Source organism: Mastomys coucha, unplaced genomic scaffold, assembly GCF_008632895.1.
Source record: "Mastomys coucha isolate ucsf_1 unplaced genomic scaffold, UCSF_Mcou_1 pScaffold22, whole genome shotgun sequence".
In the NCBI taxonomy this organism is placed as follows: Eukaryota; Metazoa; Chordata; class Mammalia; order Rodentia; family Muridae; genus Mastomys; species Mastomys coucha.
This window is the reverse complement of record NW_022196905.1, coordinates 164,548,604-164,562,919: the sequence shown is the minus strand read 5'-3', so window position 1 is coordinate 164,562,919 and position 14,316 is coordinate 164,548,604. Positions and strand designations below refer to the sequence as shown.

The window sequence follows — 14,316 nt, the reverse complement described above, 5'->3', positions numbered from 1 at the left end:
AGGTATTAACAGATTTTTATAGCGTGTTTGTTTTTGCTGGGCTCTGTATGCTGGGCAAGCTCTCCATTGCTGCTGCACCCCAATCTTTAGGATGCTAGCCGCATGCTTCTGCTAGCTCCATAAGTGGACACATGACCCAGAGTATGAGGAGGCTTGCTGTCTACCCACCTCCCTTAAGGAAACTTTACTCTCTTAGGGAAGTAATGGGCCTAGAAACATCTGTTCTGCTGGGGCTGGTAAAGAGAGTGGACCTGCTGTGGGTGGTGGGTGAGGGGTAGGAGTCTGAGAAACTGTGGCTGCCCCTGCTGGAAGTTCTACAAACTTGCTTGTTTGTAGCTATAAAGATGCTAAATAATATCTGCAAGTTTAGCCATGTATGTTAATATTTCTACAAGTATTCTGTGCACTGGTAGAGTCAGCAGCTTGTCCTGTTTATATACACATGAGCTCCTCGGCTGTCATCTTGTTTCAGATTTAAGGAGTTTTTGAGTAAACATGTTCATTTAATGTGCTACCGTATCTGCGTGCGAGCCCTGACGGCCATCATTACGTACCACAACAGGTGAGGGAACTTCATATTAACATGGAGACTCAATCACATTTGGCTAGAGCTGCTGATGCTTTTGAGGTGAGAGGTATATTCCAAATAAATTGATTCATGCTAGTTTTTATTGCTTTTCATATATTTTACTCAGGAAAAACAGACCAAGAAATGGTGGCATCTGTGTGGCGAACCATACATCTCCCATTGATGTGATCATCCTGGCCAGCGATGGCTACTACGCCATGGTATACAGCTTGTTTCTGTGATTCTCTGATCAGGACTAGGCAAACTCTAGGCTCCCCACAGAAAACTTCCTTGATTGAGGGTTCAGACTTGTGAACATGCTTTTGTATGCAGGTTCCAGCTTAGAGCCATCCTAGGAGCTGTTGAGTAGAGTGGTTGAGAGTGGCTGGAGATGGGGGTCGTGTCCTTAGACTGACAGAGAAGGAAAGGGAGGGCGAGTCTTGAGAACACTGAGGGGAGAGGTCCATTCGTACAGTTACTCAGCTTTCTGTTGTAACTGGAGTAGCCTCGGGAGCGGCTGTATAAGGAGGACTCACAATCAGGAGTCTGAATAGCGGATTCTCCATAGTGAAAAAGTTAAAGTTACGAAACATTCACAGAGACTGGGAGGTGTGTTTTGTGGGATGAGGTCCTCCCAGAGTGGGGACATTTGTGTGAGTGTGGCCTCACTACTGATTATTGCTCTCTGTCTAATATTAGGTGGGACAGGTTCACGGGGGCCTTATGGGTGTGATTCAAAGAGCAATGGTGAAAGCCTGCCCCCATGTCTGGTTTGAGCGTTCTGAGGTGAAAGATCGCCACCTGGTGGCTAAGAGGTAAATGGGCAGAGTGCTATTCAGTTGGTCTTAGGAAGTAAGCAGAAAATATTTTGGGAGTTGTTATTCTTTTATTCTGAGCCTATACAGTTCTCATAATAAATGATTTACCAAGTAAGTTATGTTTTCATTGTATCCTTCCTAATAAACAGATTAGGAACTGTGAGTTTGTGGGGAAGTTTCTTATTTGTTTTGGGTGGTACCAGGTGGGGCATTATCTATACTAGACAAATGGTCCATCACTGAGATGTACTGACTGTAAGCCAAAAAGACTTTTATTGCTATTTGAAACCGATCAGGTCACTGACACTTCCTTTTATTTCTTTATTCTAAAGACTGACTGAGCACGTACAAGATAAAAGCAAGCTGCCCATTCTCATCTTCCCAGAAGGTACAAAGTGACCTGGGGGTGGGAAGTGGTGTGCCAGAAAATGAAGCCCCTACGCACTGGATAGCGTTGTGTCCATGTGGGAGAGAACGAAAATGTGGGTGAATCCAGAAGCTTGCTTAACTTCCCCAGTGCAGGGTCCCTCCTGTGATCCCCATCAGTGATGCAGACAGCTTTCCAGCCTCATGCAGAGGACTCCCTTAGTCTGATTGGCATCCCTGCTCCATACCCTAGGCTGAGACATCGGCCTGAGGCAGGAGAAAAGGAATAAGTACTGTATGTTGTCACGCTCCCTTAAGTGTGCACTCATGACTTGGGGTGAAGGCAGGTTATACTGTTGGAGGATTACTTTTAGTGCTACAGAGACACTGGGTAAAATTCCAGAAAGGGAGTGTTTTCTCTCGCCTGTGTTTCAGGAACCTGCATCAATAACACATCAGTGATGATGTTCAAGAAGGGGAGCTTTGAAATTGGAGCCACTGTTTACCCTGTTGCTATCAAGGTACAAGACTTCCGAGGCCAGCTGCAGTGCCCAAGCGGGAGGTGGGACCTAGTGAACTAGTCAGGGCTACGCCCCTCCCTCCACCAGCACCGCCAGGCTGTGTGGCAGAGCAGTGAAGAGGAGGATGGGGGGCATCCATAGGGATGTGGGATGGGTCGGCACACAGGCACTTCTTAAGCTCTGCGGCTGTGTCAGAGACTTCCTGGAGTTCTGAGCACTGGTGGTACAGGCAGCTGGCTGCCAGGAACAGTGCAGGGTGGCCAGCTGTGGTGGGGAGGGACAAGTGGGTCCTTGTCATACTGCCTCCCACTTTCCACTCCAGTGTTCACCCCTCAGGAAGGAACTTGTCCTTCTGACCAACCTCTTGGACTCCCTGGAGACATGGGATGCTTGAGTTCCCTCATCCCCTGCCCCTTATATCCAAGTACAGATGTGTCTTATTTCTGAAGGGATTTAGACTTCATGGTGTTACTCCCAAACAGGCTGTTTTCAGCCATGTCAGCCTACCTAGGCTGACTTTTTAGAGCAAGATGAGCAGTTTCAAACAACTCAGCTCAGCCCCTGCCTTTTTGGTGTCCGTTGTCAGCAGAGTGTTATAGAAATGTGTCCCGGTTGGTTTTCCACTTGCCAGTATGACTCCTGGGTAGTCAGACAACACCCTCTGCCAACAGAGCAGAACGCCAGGCCTGCTGGTGACTGCAGACTGACTGGTGGACAGGCCTGGGTGGCCCAGCCACCAGTGTTGGGTGACATGCCAAGGAATAGTCTTTAGCAGGATCTGTTGTGAAAGCAGAGTGGAGACTACATGGCACCTGTAGGCAGGCTCTCTAGATCAGGGCTGATGTAAGGAATCTCTGTGAGGTTCATTAGAGTAGCTCACAGGCTGTGCTCTAGCTAGTCCAATAATGGCTGCTCCCACCAGAAGCCCAGGAAGCCAGTAACTGTTCAGCCCAGAAGGCTGATGTCTTAGCAGGTCTTCAGTATATGCCAGAATCATGAAGAAGTAGGTTCTAATGTCAGTGAAGGAATAGATTTGCCAGTGAGTAACAGAAACCAGGCAAAAAGAGCAAGTTTCCTTCTTCCAAATCCTTTAGAGAGGCTGCCAGCTGAAGGTGTGGCCCAGACTAAAGGGTGGTATCTGGCCCCGTAGGTTCTAGTTAACTGCAGGGGTGGTCAAGTTGGTAAGGAGGCACAGCCACTACTCCACCAATGCCATCCTGTAGTCCAGCGCAGTACAGGTGGGTGGCCAAGAGCCAGGGACTTGGCTAACTATGTTTAATGACCTACCAGCCCTTTCTTCATCATTGTCAGTTCCCATAGCATCACCAGGGGATAGTTAAAAGATTGCTAGTACTCAGGCCAAATTCTGACTTGTCATTTTATCATGGCCCTGCGCAATACAGGGTCACACTGGAGGTTCTCTGCTATGCAGTGTGGTTCTCATCCATTGTAAAACGTGGAATCTTGAGAGAGCTAGGACTCCTCCACAGAATAAAATGGATGTAAGCTTCATTCAGTTCACATATGACAAACTTCTGACTACAGATAGTCTCTGGAGTTGGTGAAGGTTCTATTGGTGTCTGAACTTGGGTAACCATATCAGTGGCAATGCTTTTATCTCACTTCTACCAAAATTAAGTCACTCTCTGATGATTTTGAGAATGTTGTTATTTTGAACTTTGTTTTGTTTTTCTTTGCTGTGGTTTCTGCCTGGCATGGAAAGAGAATCAGCCCTCAATAGAGGGGTTCAATAGATCTCTTGTTCTTAACACAACTTCTACTCGTGTATTTATAGCAAAAGAGTCAGTTTTGCAGTTTTGAAACAGTGTCTCCCTGTGTTACACAGGCTGGTCTCAGGCTCAAAAATCCTTTTATCTATTTTCCAAGTAGCTAGGATGACTATGTTTGGCTAGCTGTACTATCTTTGTAATCATATGCCATAGATTAATTTTTAAATTTTTATTCTCCCTTGTTTTTACTGGCACTAAAAAACTACTATTGCTATCTTTTAAATTATATATTTTTTATTTTATGAGCACTGGGTTTTGCTTGTATGTATTTTGTGTGAGGGTGTTGATCCTCTGGAACTGGAGTTACAGACGGTGTGAACTGCCATGTGCATGCTAGGAACTGAACCTGTGTTCTCTGGAAGAGCAGCCATGCTCTTAACTTTGTGCCTGGTGCCCAAGGAAGGCAGAAGAGAGTATCGGAATCCCTGGAACCAGTTACAGATGGCTGTAAGCTGACGTATAGGTGTTGGGAATTGAACCCAGGTCCTCTCGAAGAACAGCCAGTGCTCTTAACTGCTGAGCTGTCTCTCCAACTCCTCTTAGTAGTATTTAGATGCATTCATTAAGACATTAAGTTTCTTAGTGTTGTCCCTATTTCTAGTTTTTTTGGTTGGTTGGTTGGTTGGTTGGTTGGTTGGTTGGTTGGTTGGTTGGTTTTTTGAGACAGGGTTTCTCTGTGTAGCCCTAGCTATCCTGGAACTCACTTTGTAGACCAGGCTGGCCTCGAACTTAGAAATCCGCCTGCCTCTGCCTCCCAAGTGCTGGGATTAAGGCGTGCACTACCACAGCCCAACCCTCTAGTTTTTTAGGAAAGCCTAAAAGCCTGGACAGTTGAAAGCCCCATCTGCTAGCACATGACCTCCATGACAGTACTCTACAGGGAAGGCAATGGTGTGCCTTGCTGCTGTGGATAGCTTTGAAATCCTTCTCTGCTCTGTGCTTCTGCAGTCAGTGCTCCTCCTCATCTATCTCGTCAGACATTGGGTAGCAGCTGCCCATGCTTATGCTCAGGCAGCCATCTCAAGGACCCAGCTCATTCTGTCACCTCAGATCCCACCCCTCACCACGCTTTCCTACCCTGAGACTACTGCAATTTCATGGTTTGATAGCTGCAATCACATTTCTCACAAACACATTTGAAACAGCCTTTTCCCTCATTAAAGTCATTGACAAACTCAAGTATCTAATGTGCCTGCCCTCACTGAGCTGTTCTGAGACTAATGGGTATGGACCCATTTGCTAATGTATACTGGTGATTTAATTAGCAGAGTTTTCTGCCCAAACAGATTCACTTTGTTGAAAGTGTAAATATGTGCCAGGCAGTGGTGGCACACGCCTTTAATCCCAACACTTGGGAGACAGAGGCAGGTGGATTTCTGAGTTTGCTGCCAGCCTGGTCTACAGAGTGAGTTCCAGGACAGCTACGGCTACACAGAGAAACCCTGTCTCAAAAAAAAAAAAAAAGAAGAGAAAGTTTAAATATGTAAATTATATTTGTAATACTTAAATTTTAATAGTATATGTAAGTTTTCTAAGTGTTTCTGGATCTGAAGCCTTACATTTTCTTTTGAGTTCCTATGCACAAGTTGTTGAAGATGTTTGAAAGTGCCTTTGTGTAGAGAGATACATCATGCACCTACGTAGACGCATTAGCACAGGCTTCACGAGAAAGGAAAGGATGCATGATGCCATCACGTTTGATAGTATGTTGTCCTGCATTCTGTTTTTGTGGTGTCTGAAATCTGTTTGCCTGTGAGTGCAAGGCTCTCCAAGGCAAGAGCTATTTGGGTGTGGCCTAAAGTTAATCTTGAGGCGGCCTCAAGTGGGGCTGGAGGTCAGCATCCCATGGTTTCAAGCCATCACAGCAGTGTTTACTGAGGCTGGAGGTCAGCATCCCATGGTTTCAGGCCATCACAGCAGTGTTTACTGAGGCTGGAGGTCAGCATCCCATGGTTTCAACATTGCAGCAGTGCTTACTGGAGCTGGGAGTACTTCTAACCTGGATCCATGCTCTTGTGGGCCCATCACCAACCGAGCACTGGCTAGAGGTGTCATTCCTTACATCCAGCCTCCTCTCCTACAGTATGACCCTCAGTTTGGTGACGCCTTCTGGAACAGCAGCAAGTATGGCATGGTGACATACCTGCTGAGAATGATGACCAGCTGGGCTATCGTCTGCAGCGTCTGGTACCTGCCTCCTATGACCCGAGAGGTAGGTGTCCCCAGGCCTCCAGTGTGTGTCTGTGCTTTGGTGACCAGGAGTCCGTCAGAGTCCTCACTCGTCCTCTATTACAGAAAGATGAAGATGCTGTGCAGTTCGCTAACAGAGTGAAGTCTGCCATTGCCCGGCAGGGAGGATTGGTAGACTTGCTGTGGTAAGTAGAGCTGATTCCAGAGACCATGCACCTCTGGGGCAAAGGGCTTCCTCCTGGCACAGAAAACAACCTGCTGGCTTTGTGAAGGAATGGCCGGACTCCTTTCCCTAGTTCCAACCTTAAGTGCTATGTTGTCCTCAGGAGCAGGGAGTTGTGGGCCTTTGCCTGGACTGTTGGGCTTCCAGGTGGATTATATCTCTAGCTAGGGACAACCTGCCTGTCTGGAAACTTAGAGTGAAGAGTGTAGACTTCCCTCTGACGTCTACATGCCATCTTTGAAAGGGAGATGCTTCTTCTACTCTTGTTGTCTTGCCTATCTCTTAGCACAGAAGGTGGCAGGCACGCTGTTTTCTGTACAGTCTGTAGGTTTATTGCAACCGTTTATTTGTGCCATTGTAATATGAAAGCAACCAAAGAGAATAAAGGCATGAAGAAGCAGCCATGGCTGTGTCCAGTGAAACTTCTTTTCAAGAGCAGATGTGAGGCAGGATGCTGAGCTCTGGCTCCATGGTTTGAGTTCCCCCTGGCATCTGCAGTAGTTGCACTGGAGGGGACAGGAGCCTGCCTGGGCATCTTGTCAGATTCCCTGGGCGTTGAGCCACACAGTGCATCTGCCGAATGGCAGAGCTGACCAGTGAGCTTCCCTGCTGCTATATTAGCCTTTGTCTTTTCAGGGACGGTGGATTGAAGAGAGAAAAGGTGAAGGACACATTCAAGGAGGAGCAGCAGAAGCTATACAGCAAGATGATTGTTGGGAACCACGAGGACCGCAGCCGATCCTGAGCCGAAGCCGCCGCCTCCAAATCCTGAAGTGTGAGCCAGCTGCAGTTGTTGCTGCCACAGCCTCTACCATCATCCCCGCCACCCACTGCTGCATCCTCCAGCCTCTGGCCCTCGGCTGTTCTGGACTCCAGGACTGGAGCTTCTTCAGAGCTCCATGGGCTGCCTGCTGTCCTCTCACCAAATGCTGCTGGCTGGGGCTCCCTGGGACAGAATGCCTCTTGTTCTTTATAGTAAGCCTCTAAGAGGAATGCCATTAAAGCAGTTCTAGCTGGTAAGAAGGTGGGCCCTGTTCTTGCCCTGAGAGGATGTCAGGTGTTCCTGTAGGAACAGCCACACGCTGGGGAAGTCAGAAAAGACACTGCTGAGGCCGGTGCCTAAACAGCCTCCAGCTTAGAGCTTTAGCTGGGACAGAAAGGACTGTCTGCAGGCCCGCAAATGGAGTCCTGAGTTCCTGGGTTCCTGCTTATGAAGATCACCAGAGGAGACGGGAAGAGGCCAGTGGGCCTGGGCAGGTAGCTAGCCCCACGAGTCTTTGATTCCGACTCCAGGCTGAGCCTGAATCCCCTACATGACTTGTCTGTTTAATATGTCTCAGTTTCCCTGTCTGTTACATGGAATTGCAGAGAGAGAAATGGTGGTGTGCCTACCTCACAGGGTTGTTGTGGGGATTCCAGTGCTAGTGTGTGTGAAGGAAATGTGTGCTGCTCTGCCAGGGACAGCTTCAGAGAGCGTGGCAGGTCAAGGTCAGAGCTACAACTGCTGCCCAGGATTTTAAACTTGTCTGTGAGTAAATAAAACTGGATGGTGAATGAATTTAGGGACTGCCTTCATTCCTGAGAAAGGTGTTTCTTGCCAATTAACAGCTGTGGTACTTGAAAACGACTCTGGGTGGCAGGTCTCTGCTTCCCTCTGGAGTGAGGGGCGGACTGCTCGGGAGGAGGGCGACTCAGATTGGGTGGTTTTACATCGCTGTATTATCTCTGCATAGACAGTTTTCTCCCAGACGAGAGCCATGGAAAACAAGCTTTGTCGATGAGATTGGGGAGAAGGGGTCCTGTCAGTGGCATTCTGGGTTTGATCATGGTGGGAAGCAGTCAATAGTGGGGTGAATAGAGGTGCTGGGAAGAACTGGTGAGTTGGAGGAGGGATGGGCACACTGTGTGCACTGTGGCTGCAGGGGAGGAGGCAGACCAGACCGTAGGGCACTCTACAGATGCAGTCAGCTGGTCTGTTGTTCCTTCTGAGGCCCACCAGCTTTGAATCCCTCCAACGGAAGACTCCCCTCGTACCCGCATGCCACCATTCCGTGATGGCACTTTTCCAAGTGATAGAGGGATCCCATCTCCAAGTCTGGAATCTGAGGACATTCTAGGAGAGCAGCCTGGCTCCCGAGGCTAAGAACCGATGCCACTCTGACGCTTGAGGACCCCGTGGTGTCACCCTAACTTCCTGCCAGCTCCCCAGCCTCCCATTTCCTCCTGCCTGCTCCGTTCCCAGTGGAAAACACTTTTTCAAATAAAAACACCTATGACTCATAAGAACAGCCTCTTGGGAACTATTTTACAAATGCTCAAAAATAAAAGGTGGGTTACCGCTTGTGTAGGATGTCTGTAGTGTTTTCAGTGCTGTCCCTTGAAAATGTCTAGGGTCAGGTGTCCCTTAACACTCCTGCTTGTGGTTTATTGCTTTGACTCATGGTCTGGGTAGAGTTTTGACTTGGCTCACCTCCCACTCACCTGTGCTGCAGCAGAGAACAATTAGGAGCATTTCCCGGGTCCTTCCTCAGCACTTGTCCAGCTGCTCTGCTGCTTGCCATTTGCAGTTGGGTTCCATAGGTCCCTCATTGATATAGGGTTGTTGGTCTTACATCTAAAATTTGCACCATGGTAGAAGGTCCCGAGGACAGCCTGGGTACTAGAGAGCTTCCATCTGACTTGTCAGCCTGTTGCTCTCCTCCTGTCTTGACTTCTAAGGCTTTGTCCACTTCTGGAATTTCAGTACATATGTGTGCACGTGTGTGTGTGCATGTATGTGTGTCTATGCGTGTGTAGTGGCAGGTGTGGAGGCAGGCCTGAGGACAGCCTCAGGTGTCACTCTTCAGTCGGGCCCCACCTTGTGTGTGTGTGCATGTATGTGTGTCTATACGTGTGTAGTGGCAGGTGTGGAGGCAGGCCTGAGGCCAGCCTCAGGTGTCATTCTTCAGTCGGGCCTCACCTTGGTTTTGAGGCACAGTCTCATTGGCCTAGGCTGCAGTCTCCTGCCTCTACCTCCCCAGCATTGTGACTAAAGGTAGAATCCACCTTCCTAGGAGCTCGAACTCAGGCCTCCATGCTTGCAATGCAAGCGCTTTATTGACTGAGCTCTTAATCCAGCTCAAATTTCATCACATTGCTCAAATGTGAGCTCTGAGCCCTAAAATTGTGTGGCTCTGAAACAGAAGTCCATTTTGAGCTATTTCTCCCTCTAATGAACCCAACTTGGGACATTAACCACTGCCCTGTCCCCAGGGGAATTGTACTGGGCCCAAACCTGCTGGGTAGTTGGGGTCGCAGATCACAGTTTTCACCCAGACATGATGCCTTCTTACCAGCTAGGTAAAGAGTTTGTTAGTCAGGCTTACTGAAATGCCCCCAATAGAGGAAGGAGGCTCAGCAGAAGGTCAGCCTGGCCAGGGCCCTATGGAGCTTTGATGGGGCTGATTTATATGTGAGAACCACTCATTTTTGGTACCCTTCAGAGATGGAAGAGCTTGAGATGTGAAAGATGGTGGGCCAGGACAGCAGCAAGGGGCTTTTAGATCTTGAACTGACCCAGTTGCCTTGTGGGGATCTGGGCCTATAAACTCTGCTGCCTTCTAGAATTCACCATCTGAGTTGCTGTTCACTGCTGGCCCCAGCTGTATGTTTTAGTTGCCAGACTCAGTTTCTCCAGGCACACCATCCCGTGTGGCCTGGGCTATCCCAGCTCATGCACAGACTCTTGGACAGGCTAAGAGATGACCATCCAGTCATCCATCTCACCTCACCCACTCCCCTCTCCCCCAGTCAATATGTCTCTCTCCGATGGGAAAGTTAATAAATTTTCCTCTAGATTAAAAGTATTGATTATTTCATTTGTAAACAATAAATAAAAAGGAGGAACTTTTCACTGCACAGGGGCTAGCGTCTGGTGTATTTTGCTGGTGAAATTTTGCTCACTGTTGGGGGGTGGGCTTCTCATATGCATTCAGTCCGGCCAGCAGCATTGATTTCCTATTAGTCTCTCAGCACCACCCAGTAACACATCATTTCAGTACCTGCTATTAATGGTCTTTTGATAAATAATCACTTGTAAGTCAATAAATTTTTATTAAACACTGTAGCTCTTTGATTTATTAAAATCCGACCATGTTTGTCTGGGAGAAAAGGGATGCTGAATTGAAGTGGAGATTTTCATACATCTTCCTGACGCGGAGCAGTCACCGCACACTCCAGAGAAAAACAATTGCATTTTAACAGAAACAAAACAGCCGAGTTTGGAACTTGGGCCCAGGGAAACTTTATCTCAGTCAGTGGCGGGAGCAATGGCAGGCCAGCAGAGTCAAGAGCTTGTGCTGGCTTCTGGGCAGTTCAGTCCCTTGCTTGACCTGCCTCTGGATGGCACTGAGGGACCTGGCCAGGTCCCTGGGGGGCACATACTGAGCAACCTTTCCCAGGGTTAAGTGGACCCTGGATCAAACACCTGTTGGAGCAGATACTTAAAATAGACTGAAGACAAACTATAGGACTTGTTAGCTGTTACCTAAGCCACATCCAGGCCAGGGGATGCCCAGAGACTGCGTGTTGAGTACTTCTGAGAGAGAACCAGCAGCTAGAGGCCACAAGTGTGGGCTTCGCCTTGGCGTCATCGTTCGCTGACAGTGCGAGGTGTTTGACACCTGAGCTGGGCTACGGGCCAGTTGCTCTGTGGAGCTGCTAGCCACAGTCCGATGTTAGAGAAAGGGAAACAGGCTGCATGGCCAGTGCGGTTTTCAGAGCAGCTGGCAGCCAGAGAGGTGGCTCAGTGGTTAAGACCACTTGCTACTCAAGGATCCCAGGTATTTTTTTCCCAGCACCACAGAGAACAGATTACAGCTGCTTTCATCTGCAGTTTTAGGGGCCCTGACATTCTTTTCTGGCCTCTGAGGACACACACACACACACACACACTAATTTTTAAGAAAACAGCTGGAGTCCCTTTGTCGTTGGCCATCCGTCAGTACCTAGTGTGGTGGGCAGTGACAAGACAGGAGCATGCACATAAGTCCATGAGCCAGGTTTGCACACCTTGAACCCCACCCAGCACGCTGGAGGCAGAAGCAGGCGGTTCTCTGAATTCAAGGCTAGCTTGATCTACACGGTGAGTTCTAGTCCTGCCCAGAATACAGAGTCAAAACCCTGTAAGGAAACAAACCAATCGCTGGTGGCCTCTGATGTTTCCTACCTGCTGTGGGCTTTCTCAGCCCTTGGAGCTGCTGCATCTGTCCTGGTCTAGGGTGGGCAGAGGGGTAACCAGCAAGTGAGTGTTATCATAGTAACGTTTGGGAGGACTCCTAAGGACTTTAGACCTATACCCTACCCCAGCCCCAGTCCCAGTGTCATGGGGTAGTACACCCTGAGAAGCCAAAGGAAACATGAATATACCTTTCAAGAGCATGAGTGAGAGGGATTTTCATGTACAAATTTTACGTCTTTTTTTTTTTTTTTTACACTAAGTCTTGTTTTTTTAGCCAAGTCTGGCTTTGAACCTGCTCCACTCTTGCTAAGCCTCTGGAGCATAAGACTGTGCCACCACACCCAACTCCGGTCCACTCTCAAGGTGGGACAGCCAACTTCCTGACATTGCCAACTCACATTACTTCCCAAGCTCATTCCATTCTGGGAGGACCTTGGTGGAGAACGGGGCCAAGAATCACCTTAGAGCCTGCTCTGCTCCCAGATGACTTCCTGGGAGGTCAAAAGACGTGAGAGAGGAGTGGCTTGCTGGGACTTCAGTGACCGTTCTAGCTGGAGTGGAGGTTTAGGGGAGTGAGGCTGGAACAAAGGTTTGGGCATCACCCAGCAGGTACCTCACCACCTGTTGATGCCAGGAGACAACAGAAGACCAATAGTGGAGATTGGGAATCTCCCCTGGTAGGGGGTGGAGGGGGACATGCTTCTAGAAAAGAGGATCCGGTGATCCTTAGCCATAACTGTGACCATTTCTCTTCTTCCCTTAACTCCATGGTCCTGCAGCCACATTTGAAGTACATTTGAGCCACTTCCTGCATCTGACCTATGCAGATCAGAATGGCTAGAATGAGCTACAATGTAGCTAGGGCCTTCCTTCCCATTTGCTCCCATGAGTTTCAGTGGAAGATGTCTTCAGGCTGCCCAAACTCAGCATCCCATCCCAGGGCCTAGACAAGGGGCTGGCTCTTTCTTGACGAGCAGCAGGTGGCGCCTGGAGGCAACTGGAGCCCTCCTGCTTGGTCCTGCTCCTTATGCACGATGTACTGGGCCCAAGAAGGGCTTGCTGCAGCAGATTGATCTGCCAGCTGTGATTTGTCATTTCTGAGACAGGAGCTGTTTTCTCTTGCTTCAGGAGGCCCCTTCGACACCTGCTTTATTTTTCTTCCTGCGCTGACGTGACGGAAGACAGGTGTTAAACTACTTAATCACTTTAAAATTGTTTTAATTTTCTGTTTTTTATTGATCGCTCCAGCACCAATTAATCAGCTCACTGGACCAGGCAGTTAGTACATTAAAAATTGTCAGGGAGGCCGTGCATCTTGCAAAATGTCTAAAAAAATATTCGGCTAACAAATTTTGTTTTTTCCTTGGCATGCAACAGTCCTTGGCCCATAGAACTCCCACTCAGAAAGGACCCCTTCCTCTGAGGGTATCCACGCTGGAATATTTGGGGTGTAGGAGGAACCCTGGCCCAGGCTCTCCATAGAGAGAAGCAGAAGCAGGGACCTTTGGATTGCCTGGTTGCGTCTTCTCTCCACTTATGTTTTTGAGGCCGCTCTGGGTTGGCTTTACCAAGTTTACACACAGCAGCCAGGTTTCCCAGCCCTGGGACACCAGCACGTTTGGCTGTCTTTTTGACAGGGCTGCAGCTTTCTCCCTGGGGCAGAGGCTGGCTGAACTTGGTCAACTATCTTGGCAGGCAGCTGTGTGGAACTGCCTTCTCCCTATCCCCTACCCCATCCCGCAGTGGGCCTGAAGCCCTTTCTGGGTTGCTATGCTGCTGCCATCCCTGCGTCCTCTGTGGCTCACCCTTAACTCATCTGTAATCACTCCACTTGAGAATGTTGCAGTAATTGCCTGACTGTCCTCTCTGAGTTATGTAAACCACAGAGGCCCTCTCTCCAGGAGCTCCCCCTATCACTTCCAGAATGCAAACACTTGTTTTTCCCTGTTACCCAATTTGGGTCTGATTTCCTATCGCTTAGTTAGGGCAAGTCCTTCATTATTTCCTGGAACATTTGTACTATTGTTAGCCTGCCCGTGTAATCTGGAGTGTTGTTGCTTCCCAGGGGTGCCCTCACCCCAGAATGCCTTTCACCCACTTCCCTCCTCCAGGTACAGCCAGCCATCTTACTCCTCTAGAGAGTCACTTTCACCCCACCCCACCTCACCCCCTGCAGCCTTTTGCAGAAGCAGAGACCCCAGATCCTTTCTGGAAGGGCCAGGACAGGAGCCGTGCCGTGCTGTGGAGATGTGAGGCCGCTGAGGGACAGGTCCAGTGTGCCCCACATTCTGGAGGCTGCCCGCAGACTCACCTGCTCTGTATTAATTGTTATGTGATTGGGTTAGGACATATAATCTAATATTGATTTTTCTCTCTGGATGCCACAGCTTTATTTGTTCACATCTGCCTTGTGTTTAATTGGCGCTTTGCTCAGGGAAACGAGATTGTATCAACCTGTTGGGGTCTTTCCCTGGGCACGCTGGCATGTACACACCCGGCCCCTCCCTCTCTCGGCCCCTCCCTGACCCTCCCGCCTCCAGGCATTCCTAGGGTGTGAGGGGAGTGGGCAGGAACCCTGGTGGACCCTTTTTTTTTTTACACTTGACCTCATAAGTCTGGGTT

General features: G+C 49.0%; 1 protein-coding gene across 1 annotated transcript in view; it reads left to right on the top strand.

Annotated features, from left to right (window-relative positions):
* Positions 1-8,034, top strand: part of Gpat4 (glycerol-3-phosphate acyltransferase 4) — a 34,643-nt gene extending 26,609 nt beyond the window's left edge. The window contains exons 6-13 of the mRNA XM_031339287.1: positions 473-562; positions 696-789; positions 1,268-1,383; positions 1,719-1,774; positions 2,188-2,273; positions 6,147-6,275; positions 6,359-6,438; positions 7,113-8,034. Coding sequence (XP_031195147.1) covers positions 473-562; positions 696-789; positions 1,268-1,383; positions 1,719-1,774; positions 2,188-2,273; positions 6,147-6,275; positions 6,359-6,438; positions 7,113-7,221 — 760 coding nt within the window. The 3' untranslated portion in view covers positions 7,222-8,034. The remainder of the gene's footprint in view (positions 1-472; positions 563-695; positions 790-1,267; positions 1,384-1,718; positions 1,775-2,187; positions 2,274-6,146; positions 6,276-6,358; positions 6,439-7,112) is intronic.
* Positions 8,035-14,316: the final 6,282 nt, after the last annotated feature.